This window comes from Carassius carassius, chromosome 9, assembly GCF_963082965.1.
Source record: "Carassius carassius chromosome 9, fCarCar2.1, whole genome shotgun sequence".
In the NCBI taxonomy this organism is placed as follows: Eukaryota; Metazoa; Chordata; class Actinopteri; order Cypriniformes; family Cyprinidae; genus Carassius; species Carassius carassius.
This window is the reverse complement of record NC_081763.1, coordinates 33,277,831-33,292,769: the sequence shown is the minus strand read 5'-3', so window position 1 is coordinate 33,292,769 and position 14,939 is coordinate 33,277,831. Positions and strand designations below refer to the sequence as shown.

Below are 14,939 nucleotides of genomic sequence, written 5' to 3'. Positions count from 1 at the left end.
TGTATATTGAATATGGTTTTTAATAGGGCATATTAACGCATTCATTTTTTCACATTTTTAGTTTAACACTGGCTGGCTTTCTTAGTGACTGAAAAACTGAGGGAGAAGCTGTATATGGATCGCAAGTGTGCAAAGCTGGCGCTCTGTTTAGAGGTGAGCTAAATATTTTGGATTAAAACAGATGGAAAATTGACATGTCTGCGCAGCAGTTCAAAATTTATTTAAGGTTTTCATCTTCACAACTCCCTAGTCACATGACTGAAACTTTTCCAACACAAACAAGCACCATGTGGAATGATAATCAGCTGTCCTCAAGCTTAGCATGTTTATCCAGTTTGGTCGCTTAACATTTTTCTCCAACCTCTTTCAGATCTCACCCATCCGCATTCCTAAACCTCTACAGAAAGTCCAGTGCTCTTAATACTGTGGAGGTTCTGCATAAATGTGTTTCAGTCAAAAAAGGAAAGAATTTGTGACCAAAATAAAACATTTTACAAACGTGAAAATACCTGGCTGGATATGGCTGCAAGTGGATTGCAACATTGTGGGATAATTTATTTAGGTTTTGAATTACCATACACTCGTACATGTGAACGTTTCAAAAATGAAAATTGTTTAGACTTCATAAAGTCACATTAGTTTTTGGTCAGTGTATATCACTATTTAACAAACAAAATCTTAATCTGTGCAAACAATGGGCAATTTAAAGATTATCCCTACAACTGAAATATTCTCTATATTAAATTTGTTTTATGAAGTAACACTATATTGTGAATCATTTTTAAAAGTAGCTTAACCCAACACTGCACATGGGAGCATCAACGACTGATTGGACAAGAGTCTTAAAGAAAGAGTTCACCCAAAAACTTTCTTCAAGAATACAAAGACGTTTAGTTGAGCTGTTTTTCCATATAATGAAAGTGCAGAGTGATTTTTACTGTCAAGCTCCAAAATGCACAAAAAGCATCATTAAAGTACCATAAAAGAGACCATATGACTTGTGCAAAAAAATTCCAGGTCTTCTAAAGCAATACACTAGTTTTGTGTCAAGAACTGCATTGAATTTAAGTTTCTACAGTATATTCACTGAAAATATCCCACTTGCATGTATTCTGATGAATTGATGGCTTTTAGGAAACTTTTATGGTGCTTTCATCCTTTTTAGTCATCAAAAATCTGACTCTCCTCTTATTGCGTTGAAAAGAGCAGCTCAGACTTTCTTCTAGACATCTCCTTGAAGGAGTCGTCCAGTGGCGTCCATCAGATTGTGTTTTTTACCACTGAAGAGACTCTCATGCTGTTCAAGATAAGTTTGACAGTAAGAGATACGACACTCCAGACATGATTTCACTGCTTTCTGTTTAATTCATGTTTAATATTCCAGAGAAGAATAAGCAAACGGTTCAACACAAATGTTTTAAGTGACTAAATTGAGTGGAAAACTAGAACAAAGACAACAGGACATTAAACAAAACCAACTAAAAGTCCATGATAGTGAAAACTAAATAAACCAAATACTGACAACACATCACCACAGTATCAAAACTGGATCATGATTGAAACTGAAACATTTCACACACACACACACACACACGCTACAAAGAAAGAAAACCAGCAAATGACTTCAGATTTTTATATTATTATTAACTGCATTTCTCTAAGGCTTTTTTCAGCATGAACAAGCAATCAGCTGTTCTGTAGTTAAATCAACTAAACTCATTTTAACTAGTTTACTCAGCTCAGGTTTGTGTCTGTTCAGTTTGTTGTTGATGTTGTTTGTCCGCATTACTGAAACATTATGATAATAGTTTATTTATCCTCTTTTAAAATCTCTCCAACCACATTCCTAAACCTCATTCAGTGCTTTAAATAATGCTGTGAAGTTCTGTTTATACTGAATATTTTAGTCCAAAAAAGGGAAGAAATTGTAACAGAATTAAAACATTTTACAAACATTGTGAAGAGAAGATTGAGGGAAATTTTATTCAGGCTTTAAATGGTCACACTTTCATTTAATATATTTTTTAATGTTTAAAAAAAAATCTAGTGATAATACTAGCTTTCAGTAAGGTCTCCATTTAATAAACAAAAACTTAAGACGAACCAAGCTAACAAACAGACGGGCAAACCACAGGCCATTTCAACATTTTTAACAGCCAAACACTTTACTTCAGTAGATTGTGATTATTCAAAATAAACTGTTTACATAAATCACAGTAAAACGATTATTGTAAGAACTACATCAGCTCAATAGGGTTTATAAAGGTAGGAGTCCCCCAACAACTTATCCTCAATACGCCTTCAGGTCCGGCGATTTGGGACCCCCGACAATCCCCCAACCCCAAATAAGCTTACAGGGGCGGGAGCAGGGGGTTTGCCCCCCACCCCCCCGAATAAGCTTAAGTGGGCGGGGGCAGGGGGTTTGGACCCCCCTACCTCCCCAAATAAGCTTACAGGGGCGGGAGCAGGGGGTTTACCCCCCACCCCCCCGAATAAGCTTAAGTGGGCGGGGGCAGGGGGTTTGGACCCCCCTACCTCCCCAAATAAGCTTACAGGGGCGGGAGCAGGGGGTTTGGCCCCCACCCCCCCGAATAAGCTTAAGTGGGCGGGGGCAGGGGGTTTGGACCCCTCTACCTCCCCAAATAAGCTTAAGTGGGCGGGGGCAGGGGGTTGGGACCCCCCTACCTCCCCAAATAAGGTTAAGTGGGCGGGGGCAGGGGGTTTGGACCCCCCCACCTCAAATATGCTTGTGGGAGCTGTAATTTCGGGGGTGAGAGTGGGGTCTGGGAGCATGAACCTCGAAAATTTAAATTGTTCTCTATGGAGTGGTTGGAAGCCTAAAGTGAATGAGGGCTCCTCAGCTGTGAACACCTCTGGATGGAAAGCTGATGGAGATAAACATAATTATTCAAGACATTCCATCATTAATATTACACATAAGCTTAAAGAATAATTTAATTTAGGGAAGAAATCTATGGTAAACACTCTCTACAATGATGGTACAGATAAACTAATTATTTAACAGGTAACAGTGTCTCACCTCATATGAATGTGTTACTGTAATTTATTCTTGTATGCTAAAGGCTAAACCTGATGAAATAACATTACAAGTGACAAATATGGTTATGTAAAATCTAAACCTACTTTTTTCTACATATATCCACGTATATTCTAGCAAAATTAATAGTTTTAGTTTAACTGTTTTTGCACTAAGATTTGTACTGTAAAGTGATTACTGGATCCATCACTAATTAAGTTTTTCATCAATTCTCACAGATGCAACTAATCCATAATGACAATTGTTTATGATTATTATTTGTTGTGTTGATTATTCAGAGTAACTCACAGGGTAGAATCTCCTCTATGGTCTCACATTCAGGAGTCAGAATGATCTGGACGCTTTTCACTTCAAAACACATCTGCTGTTTAATTGTCACGTCAAGGGGAAATTAAAATTAACCTATTGATTTCCACAAATAAACCAGTATTTACCTATTTTAGATATCTTCTGTATGTCATCTGTGCAGAACTGCTGCAGTTTGTCTCTGAGTTGAGAGACGGATTTCACTACATCATCAAAAGAGAGATGAGCACTGACTGTGAAGCTGTCTGTAGATCCAGTGAGAGAGACAGATGGCCAACTCTACAGACACAACGACAAAAACACAAACTCTGTGTAAATAAAGTAGCTTAACATCACCCGTTTGAGAAAACCTCTCTGTGTTATACCTTCTAAATAAAAAATAAAAAAGTGAAATGAATAAATGTAAATACCTGGAGGAAATGAACATGATCTGGTGTTTCTGAAAGCTGCTTCAGCTCAGTGTCTTTCTTCTTCAGATCATCGATCTCCTTCTTCAGTCTCTCCAGTTGTTCTTCAGCTGGACTCACTGCAGCTCTTTCCTGATCTCTGATCAGCTTCATCACCTCAGAGCGACGTTTCTCAATGGAGCAGATGAGTTCAGTGAAGACCCTCTCACTGTCCTCCACTGCTGTCTGTGCCGAGCGCCGTTACAGGACACACACATCACAATCAGCTCATTCACTAGTATTAGTACATCACACAACAACAGTGGTTTCTGTGGGACTAAAAGAACTTCAGAACTGGAGGAGAGTCTTAAACTTTTCTTCTTTTCTAAACTCACCTCATGAGAGTCCACAGCCTCTCTCAGCTCCTGAAGATCTTTCTCTTTCTGATGAATCAGTTTCTGGAATTTTCTCTGTGTTTCCTCAAAATGTCTCTGCAGAAAATATTTGATGAATAGAAAGTTCAAAAGAACTTCATAAAAAAAAAAAAATCTTTTCTAACATAATTTCTTTAAATGGGTGGGCGATATGATGACTTTTGAAAATGTCTCTATGACCTGCTTTTGAAGAAACATTGTAGTATTGCCACATACATTCACATCAAATTATTTAACAGTAGAGCTACTCACGGACACTGCACTTATTCACAATCATACAGATTTTCATTCATGTGCTGTCCTGACATGTGCTTTTTCTGGTTGTGTACAATAAACAGCCTGTCAAACTGAGCCTGATTCCTGGACTAAGTTTTCTTTGGCGTCTGATAGCGGTAATACTGTCAAAAACACTCAAGGTTTACATGTAAACACCGTTGGTTATGTCTTATAGGTGCATCTCAATAAATTACAATATCGTGGAAAAGTTCATTTATTTTAGTAATTCAACTCAAATTGTGAAACTTGTGTATTAAATAAATTCAGTGCACACAGACTGAAGTAGTTTAAGTCTTTGGTTCTTTTAATTGTGATGATTTTGGCTCACATTTAACAAGAACCCACCAATTCACTTTCTCAACAAATCATAATATGGTGACATGCCAATCAGCTAATCAACTCAAAACACCTGCAAAGGTTTCAACATGGTCTCTCAGTTTGGTTCACTTGGCTACATAATCATGGAGAAGACTTCTGATCTGACAGTTGTCCAGAAGATAATCATTGACACCCTTCACAAGGAGGGTAAGCCACAAACACTCATTGCTAAAGAAGCTGGCTTGTTCACAGAGTGCTGTATCCAAGCATGTTAACAGAAAGTTGATTGGAAGAAAAAAGTGTGGAAGAAAAAGATGCACAACCAACCGAGAGAACCACAGCCTTATGAGGATTGTCAAGCAAAAACTATTAAAGAATTTGAGTGAACTTCACAAGGAATGGACTGAGGGTGGGCTCTCAAGGCATCAAGAGCCACCACACACAGACGTGTCAAGAGATTTACTGAACCACAGACAACATCAGAGGTGTCTTACTTGGGCTAAGGAGAAGAAGAACTGGACTGTTACCCAGTGATCCAAAGTCCTCTTTTCAGATAAGTGCAAGTTTTGTATTTCATTTGGAAACCAAGGTCCTTGAGTCTGGAGGAAGGCTGGAGAAGCTCATAGCCCAAGTTGCTTGAAGTCCAGTGTTAAGTTTCCACAGTCTGTGATGATTTGGGGTGCAATGTCATCTGCTGGTGTTGGTCCATTGTGTTTTTTGAAAACCAAAGTCACTAAACCCGTTTATACAATGCAGATGAGCTGAAGGCCACTGTCAAAGAAACCTGGGCTTCCAGACCACTTCAGCAGTGCCACAAACTGATCACCTCCATGCCACGCCGAATTGAGGCAGTAATTAAAGCAAAAGGAGCCTCTATCAAGTATTGAGTACATGTACAGTAAATTAACATACTTTCCAGAAGGACAACAATTCACTTAATATGTTTTTTATTGGTCTTATGATGGATTACACTGGATATTAATATCCAGTGCACTATTAATTAGCACAGTAACAAGTGCGGCAGTTTAAGACAGTAACTTGTAAGCATAAAACACAAGATACGCCACTTTTCAATATGAATAAGGCTTTATTAGATAAATCTAAGGCATATAAACTAATCTAACACATAAGCGCACGCACTCACACATTCACACAAGTTGTAGGAAGATAGAAAGTTCGGAAAGACTGAGTTTAAGAGAATGAAAATGTGAGATACCAAGTTTACAGCAATATGTGAAATTGCACAGACATGAACAGCCATCAATCACTTAATCAACCCTCGCATTGAGTTCCTCAATGAGGTTAAAATTATATTAGATAGCTACACCAGTATAGTTCAGAGTCTGGAGGTACGTTACTTGCGTCGCCTGTTGTCGTTGAAAGGGGGTTTCCTGAAGTTGCTGATTGGCTGATACAACATTGTTGTAATGATGTCTTGAGAAACCTGTGGTTGGGCGTTGGCGGACGATGCGGAGTTGTGTGAGCTGGTTGAAATTGAACGGGCACTCGAGGTCAGACTCGGAGACACAGCGTTACAAAACTTAACTCAGAACACAAAACTCTCAAACGGAAAAAAAAGAAACTAGAGTAAAAGGATAGAAGTAAAGTTTGACGAGACTAGGTGGTGTTTCGTCTCATCGTGGCGAAGTAGCAGCAGGCGTTCAGGCCGAAGCATGCTGGAACCGTGCTCAAAGAACGCTAACAGTGATGGCTAAAAGCAAGAGCTAAAAAGCTAAATTTGATGGTGTCCTGAGTATTTAAACTGGCCTCTCAAATGTTGTCTTGACTAGTTAAGATATCGTCTTTGCATGGGGTATCATAAATCTTATGTTATCATATCAAGCACCTGGTCCGAATTTTCTTGCAGGGTATAATTTTGGAAATGATTCAAGAATATGATACATTTTAGTGTTGGGCGATATGGCCATTTTTCAAATCGTCATATAGTCAGCCCATGAGATCGACGATACACGATATTATCATGCATGGGTGGAGCAAGAGAGAGACTATTTGTTCTTGTAATAGCAGAACTATTTGGTGTTTTAAACCACGCAGGATATGGAATCACCAATAATCAAAAAAATATACTTTCAAACATACTGGTAAACTAACGTTAAATATAAAAATTCTATATTTAAAACAGCTGGTTGATATATAGTCAAACGCAGCTGTCATATCACGTGTCCTGTGACAAATCTGCCGCATCTGCACACAGAAGTTATCAGTCTAAATATTCTGCAAAATCAGTCAACGATGAAAATCAATAGTAGATTTCATTTAAAGTCACGCAGTTTAACACTAATATTGGACATAAACTAACACATTAAATATAAAGCATTCAAAACAGGTAAGCTGATATATTATGAGTAAAGCTGAATTGAACTGGTGCATCAGTCAAACAGCGCTCCGGACTGCATGCCTCATTTCGAGCCCGACACACCGCCACCGAAACAAGAATGAGATGCTTTCTAACATAACTGTGCCATTAAACTCAGTTAGTGAGGGCTCTTTAAAATATTACACATATATAGCCCGTTCAGTTTACTTGTTAAAATGCAATGAAACACCATATATCTGCAGACGATGCATGTCTGTTTGTGGATGGAGACTTTGTAACGGCCAAAACTATGTATTTTGCATGCATCACATTATAGTGCGGAGTGCATGAAAATGATAACAAGGCTGCACAGCGAACTCATCATCTATAGTGGTCATCACCACATGACAGTGTGCGTTATAAGTTAAGTGATCAGTCTTTTAAGAGTAGGACTACGTGAGAACCACCATGTATGATAAGTTCACTCTGCCACCTTGTTATTATTTTGTCTTCACTTTATTTGTAACGCCAAGAAAGAGTTAATCTCTCATGAATGAGAAGAGCGCGTTGCCGTGTAGCAGCCATTAAATGTGTGGGACACCAACTCCTCGTTTTCTATCTCTTTCATTTCATTCTCATTTCTATATATATTTTATATTTTGTTGTTTGTAATTTTACTAAGCAGATTATTCTCACAGATATATTGCTGATACGTTTCTCAGTTAATATTCTATATATCAGTGCATTTGACAGTTGTTTATTATAGAGTTTGTTATATGTTGAGTTATTGGTAATATGTAAACAATGAGTATTTATATTGTTTTATTTATTTCAGAAACTACCTCAAATACACTAGCATGTGTGTTAGGTCACATCTTGTGCAATAAACCATCAAAATGAATATGATGACTCCGACTCCTTGACAAGAGTTCTGCAGCGGTCAATAACTATTAACCAGCATTCAGTGGGGCAATCCCCAACACAAACATATACATACTAAACATGAATATGAATCCTTATAAATAGTTTTTAAAAAGACATACACAATAAGTGATTAGAGACATGATAGTCAAATGTGTGGGTTACATATATAATTTGGAGTCAAGCAATGGACTGGTATTCGTTTAGAAGTCTTTTTGGTGCATCTACATCGTTAAAAGACAATTTCTCTGCCATTCCTTGACATAAGGACGTTCTGTAGAGACAAGAGTTTAAAAGGTTGCCTTAGGAATTTTAGTCTGATTCTTGGCTTCTATCATGGGTTTATATGTGATGGTCAGGCTGTGCATCTCTTTGACCATCAATCTGGATTACTTGCCCCAAATTTGACAATCTCTTCTCCGAATTGAAATCGTCAATAATTGTTCTAATGGTGTTAATGTTGAAAACTGTTCTGTTAAAGAGTTGGTTGGTTATCTTACTTCAGACTGGCTGCTTCCTTTCTGAGGAATTCGCCTCCTCATGTTTCAACCACGCTACCGATCAAATCTTTAATTTGTCTGGTTCAGGTCTGATACGCTAAAAATATGATCCAAAATCATCAAAATTAAAAGAACCAAAGACTTAAACTGCTTCAGTCTGTGTGCACTGAATTTGAAACTCGATTTGAGTTGAATTACTGAAATAAGTGAACTTTTCCAAAACATTCTAATTCACTGAGATGAAGCTGTATGTGAAAGTAAACACTGCTGACGTGTTTTCTGGCACACCCAATAACAAAGAAAACATGTCAGCAGCATCACTGCAGTGTTGTGAATGCGGTCACAACAGACCTGGAAGAGAAGACAATGCTGAATAAAGTCGTAGTTTTTGCTATTTTTGGACCAAAATATATTTTCGATGCTTCAAAATATTCTAACTGACCCTCTGACTGATGTTTTTCTTCCCTTTCTGGACATGGACAGTAGACCGTACACACAGCTTCAATGGAGGGACTGAGAGCTCTCGGACTAAATCTAAAATATCTTAAACTGTGTTCTGAAGATGAACGGAGGTCTTACGGGTTTGGAACAACATGAGGGTAAGTTATTAATTACATAATTTAAATATTTGGGTGAACTAACCCTTAAAGTTTAAAGTTTAAGTTTCAAACTTGAGTGAGCAAATGATGACATACTTTTCCTTTTCGTGCAAATTATCCCTTTAATGTTGATAAAACAACAAAACACAGTGGAAAAAATCACTCACTGTTCTTGACTCAAAAACTGTAATACAATTGCTTTAATAAGAATCAATGTATAATTTATACTGTAAAGTGTACAGTGTTTTATTTTCGAATTTGTTCATTCAATTTCTTGAATGCTCCTGCTAAATACACCTACTGTATCTGAAAAATAAAGCATTGTTTGTTTTATTTGTATATTATGTGTATTTGCAATGTTTTTGTTTTTATTTTTTAATAACAAAGAGAAAACAATTTCAAGGATTTTTATCTTCGACCAATTTGGCCTAAATGTCTGCCATTCTTTTTTATTTTATAGATTGTTACCTTATAAGGCCTTGTTTTTCAAATATGGAAATAAGTTTGGCTGTACTGCTCAGACAGCTTGCAAAATTGTAAAACCAACATGACAAAGAATCGTGATAAATTCGTGAATCATGATTCAACTTCATATTATATTTCTGCTAAATCACCATGTCTCTTTAAAATAAAAATCATACTGATCCCAAGTTATATTTTAGAATGAATTATCTAATGTCTGTATAAGTACTGCACATCAAAACACAGTTAATCAAATCAGCTTCCCTAACTGAGAGAAAACCCAACAAATAAGGACAGAAACAACATGAACATCACTCATGAGATCCAGTAGTGAGCATTACCTGTTTCTCTCTTCTTTCTGCTGCAGTTGATACAGTGTCGTGATTTTTGTGTTCATCCACCAAACACAGCATGCAGATACACTGTTGGTCGGTACGGCAGTAAATTTCCAGCAATTTATTATGTTGAGTGCAGATCAGCTCCTGGAGTCGTCCAGTGGCGTCCATCAGATTGTGTTTTTTACCTCTGAAGAGATTCTCATGCTGTTCAAGGTGAGTTTGACAGTAAGAGATAAGACACTCCAGACATGATTTCACTGCTTTCTGTTTAATTCCAGTGCAGGAGTCACACTGAACATCTCCAGATCCAGCGTGAAGAACCACAGGAAAAGCAGCCTGAAGTCTCGTCTTCTTCAGTTTCTCCGCCATTTCAGCAAACACCACATTCTTATATAAAACTGGTCTTGGACTGAAGGTCTGTCTGCACTGAGGACAGCTGTAGATTCCCTTCTGATCGTCTTGATCCCAGCACTCTGAGATGCAGCACATGCAGTAACTGTGTCCACAAGGAATCGTCACTGGATCCTTCAGCAGATCCAGACACACTGGACATCTGAACTGATCCTCAGTCCATGAGATACTGGCTTCTGCCATTTCACTATCTACACACACAGAGAAAAAAATAATCAGATTTGAAACCGCCAAATTCACTATTTTTTTATTTCCTATAAACATTGTAATGTGTTAATGCAGCACATCAGTGCAGTCCTCGATTCTAAAAATATTTTACCCAGGGTGACCATACATCCTCTTCTCCATGGACATGTCCTCTTTTTTTGGACCTAAAAAATGCATCCGATTGGGATTTCTTAATTAAATTGTTTGGGATTTGGGATCTTGGGCTGACAATACCACTACTGAGGTGCCCTTGAGCAAGATGCTGAACTCCCAACTTCTCTCTGGGTGCCGCAGCATAAATGGCTGCCCACTACTCTGTGTGTGTGTTCACCGCTTCAGGTGTGTGTGTGTGTGCATTTTGGATGGGTTAAATGCAGAGAACGAATTCTGAGTATGGGTCACCATACTTGGCTGTTTGTCACATCACTTCTTTATTTTTTCTAATCATTTTCTTTTTATTTATTATAAAGAATCAGGATTTATGGTTGCCTACGACCTTCAAAGTGATAGCTCAGCCAGATGACACTAAATCTGTGTATACAGTTGCTCCTGTGGATGAATTTTGCCCACCAAAGAATGTAAACAGAACAGAACTGAGGCCATGTGGTCCAGGTAGGGGCATTTCATCAGGGTGAGGTAATCTGAATCAGACTAAGCATGAGTTGTTAGGGAAGAGGCCTTAACTGAATCCTTGCAGAGGGTGGGAAATCGATCTGAACCAGCGTTATGCAATGAATCAGACACTGATTCAGTGGAGCAAGTTGGTTCATATGAATCTCAAATGTTTGAAGTCACTCAAGTACCTCCAGTTCAATTGCGGCGGTCTAGTAGAGCAACAGCAGGGAGGCATTTAACCCATTTAATCTACCCAGATCTGTTGTGTCTAATGGAGAATATAGTGGTGTTTCAGAGTAGACCATTACTTATGAAGGACATTGGGCTTTTGACATCATCTGGAACATTTCTTTTAAGTTTTGTGTATGTGGTTAGTAAAATGAATTATAAGCTCGTCGGGACGATGATCAGTGGTGGGGTGGTGAATGTGATGGCTATGGTAGTCCTGTCTGGAAGGGTGAGTACGGTTGTTTCTAGCCTTGCATCCTTTACAACCATGTATGTGAAAAATCTTGAATCTTGAGTCTTAATGAAGGGGATGGTATTAGCTTTGGACTAATGGCTGGGTGCACAATGAATCCCAGATAGTTGGCTGTGATTTCATTCTTGAAGGTTAATAAGTTGTATTTGTTGTGTTGGATGTAAGACTGGTTTGATTGGTTTGACTGGACTGATTTGGTCTAATCATGTGCCTTAAATTTTTTTGTCCAGATGGCAATGGTGGTTTGTGCCAGAGTTGGAAAACTGTTGTCATAGCAGGTACTAGGTATGTGATATATATGGTTGAAGTGTATGTGTGTATGCTGTATTGAAATGTGTATTTTTGTATTTGTATTTGTATTTCGTAGTTATAAATGGTTTTGAATGTTCTAGCACAATAAGGAAGGTGCCTTCCGGCTCTATTTTAGGAACTGGTCTGTGTCACTGTTTTAATTATATTGTGGGTGTTGAATCCTTCCGGTATCAACTTAAGCCTATTTATGTTTTAGAACTTTTTACGAGTTGTTCATAAATGACAATTACATGGACGATTTTAGTGGAGAAATCTATTGCTTGTCATAGATGGGCTTTACACAAGCATCATCAGTTATTTTTCTGTTCTAGAGACTTAGAATATATTTACTATAAAAACAAAACAAGCAAACACACACACACACACAACCCTTGCTAGGCAATCCTTTTAGGCAAAACCCGCCCACGCTCCAGACTTTGTCTGACTCTAGTTGAATGATGCACAAATGATCAGTCGACATTCCCGCGGATTCTATAAATAACTCATTTTCTGTTTACCTGTCAGCTGATCTACAGTAAATGAAAGTCACGTTCGCCCAATTCATATTCATAAAAGCTCAATCAAAAATCTGTGCTTTCCTTTCGACTTACTTATACCTATTTATAATAATATTAAACCTGGGAGCGATTGAACATGTTAGTCATTAAAACATCAAAATAAAATAAAATAAAAATATTTATTGAAAAAACAAAACCGAAATTAAAGTTTTAATTTAACCAAAACCGAAAGTAAATTCTATTTCGTAACCATTCAATTAATTATCCACGTGCATTTAATAATCAACACTCAAAATATAAACGTATTTTTGCTGTAGACAGATACAGATTCTGTTAAACAGATAAAAGAAAATTAAGTTAACATCTTTTAATCCCAGTCCTCTTTAAAAAATAAAAAATAAAAAAAAATACTTAAAAGTCAAATAATGACTATTGTAATTTGTAAAATTACAATAATTATTTAAATGCTTACGTCAGCGTTGTTAACTCAAAACTCAAAATTAAACTTAGGCTCACACTGAGACTCTAAAAAAATCATAAAACATAAAACGTAAAACGCTAAAACGTAGCCTCGATGAACATCAAAGCACAGTCACAGCAAAACCCCAGTCATACATTGAAATAATTCACCTTTACCTGGAGAAATCACAACAGACAGCGAGTTCTGCGACTCTGTTTTTTGTTTTGTTTTTTGTTCTCTTGAATGATGGACAGATGATCCGTCGATCAGAAGAGTCTTAGTGGATAAAGAGATGGTGAAGTCGGACACTTTCTGCTTCCCGTAGACTCGTCTGATCAACACTAAAATGAAAGTCACACAGTTTTTACATCTAAGCAAAACCAAAAGCCCAAACTTGTGGTAACTTGTAGATAAAATGTACAGGTAACGCTGAAAATGCAAGCTCTCATGCAATGCTTATGTTATTAACGTCAACAATTTGAAAAGAAAGTATAACAGTACTAATAACTGACACGGTTTGATGTGATATGATTAAACTGATCTTTAGTCACCAATTTTTTTTTTCCTCAGTTGACCAGAACAAAAGTGGCATACTTTATACTTGAGTAAAATGGTTATACTTTAACTTGCATTAAAAAAATAATAATAATAATAAAATCAGAGTACCTCTTTCTAAACAGTATCTGTAATTCTACTTGAGTGAAGAATATGTGTACCTTAGCCATCTGTGAATCACATACAAGAAAAGAAAAGACAAACGATTAACATCAGGTAGTCCACTTATACAAAATTGCAATAAATCCTATCAGAAAGAAAACATTTAAGTGTGCACATATATGCAAAAGGTTATTTTTTTCAGCTACATACTCGAGGAAATAGTGAACTAAAAACATCCTGAAATATGCTGATTGTCTGGAAGTAGCAGAAGCAGAGAGTTTCAGAAACAGATGAATCCTTGAGATGTTTTATCTTAAGTCATGCATTCAGTGTTCCAGTAACAGACACAAAACACAATTTCTTTAAACAAAACTGATTTAGCAAAAGAGATATGCCAGTATTAAATGGTATTTATGAACATGCATGTGCAGACGACTCCTTTGACACAGAAGCAGGAATAAGACTGAAAACCCTGTGAAAATATTTAGTTGAGTTAATACATTTTTCAGTAGTGATATCTTTGATTTAAAATAAGTTTCATAAAATCATCATCCTGTGATATAACAAAGCAATCTGTAGAATGTATATATAGAATATTTATAGTCAAAATCTGACAGTAGGTTAGTTGTGTATGGGTTTTTACTGTTTTACTTCATTGTTGTATGTCTGTATTTATGTCGTTCTACTGTAAGTCCACACATGTAGAGGAACGACAATAAAGCTCAACTTGAAACCTCTCTTCTTCTCTAAACTCACCTCATGAGACTCCACAGCTTCTCTCATCAGATTTAAAACTTTTCTTCTTTTGCTGGATTGATTCCTGGATATTTCTCTGCATTTCCTGAAAAAGTATGAATACATATTTTTGTAAAGTAACTTTTTTTAATAAAGTCTTATTTAAGGTTACATTTATTTGATCAAAGAATACAGTAAAACATTAATTTAACTGTTTTCTATATAAATGTTTTGTAAAATGTAATTTAGTCCTATGTAAAATAATAATACTAAATAAATAAAAATAAATTACATCAGTTTCCCTGATTGAGTTAAAATCAAAAACAAATGAGGAGGCTGCTGGTTTGAGCTGGTTCTGAGCTGGTCATGTGCTGGTCATGTGCTGGTTTGAGCTGTTTGAGCTGGTCATGTGCTGGTTTGAGCTGGTCATGTGCTGGTTTGAGCTGGTCATTTGCTGGTTTGAGCTGTTTCTGAGCTGGTTTGAGCTGGTTCTGAGCTGGTCATGTGCTGGTCATGTGCTGGTTTGAGCTGGTTCTGAGCTGGTCATGTGCTGGTTTGAGCTGGTCATGTGATGGTTTGAGCTGGTCATTTGCTGGTTTGAGCTGGTTCTGAGCTGGTTTGAGCTGGTTTGAGCTGGTCATGTGCTGGT

At 37.2% G+C, this 14,939-nt stretch overlaps 1 protein-coding gene across 1 annotated transcript; it reads right to left on the bottom strand.

The window, feature by feature from the left end:
- Positions 1 to 1,222: 1,222 nt before the first annotated feature.
- Positions 1,223 to 13,173, bottom strand: LOC132149762 (E3 ubiquitin/ISG15 ligase TRIM25). The gene is made up of 8 exons (XM_059559165.1): positions 13,075 to 13,173; positions 9,919 to 10,517; positions 4,149 to 4,241; positions 3,775 to 4,011; positions 3,493 to 3,643; positions 3,347 to 3,406; positions 2,554 to 2,783; positions 1,223 to 1,297 (listed from the first exon to the last, which is right to left on the bottom strand). Exons 2-8 carry the CDS (start codon positions 10,507 to 10,509, stop codon positions 1,223 to 1,225), a joined length of 1,437 nt encoding a protein of 478 aa, XP_059415148.1. The 5' UTR covers positions 10,510 to 10,517; positions 13,075 to 13,173.
- Positions 13,174 to 14,939: the final 1,766 nt, after the last annotated feature.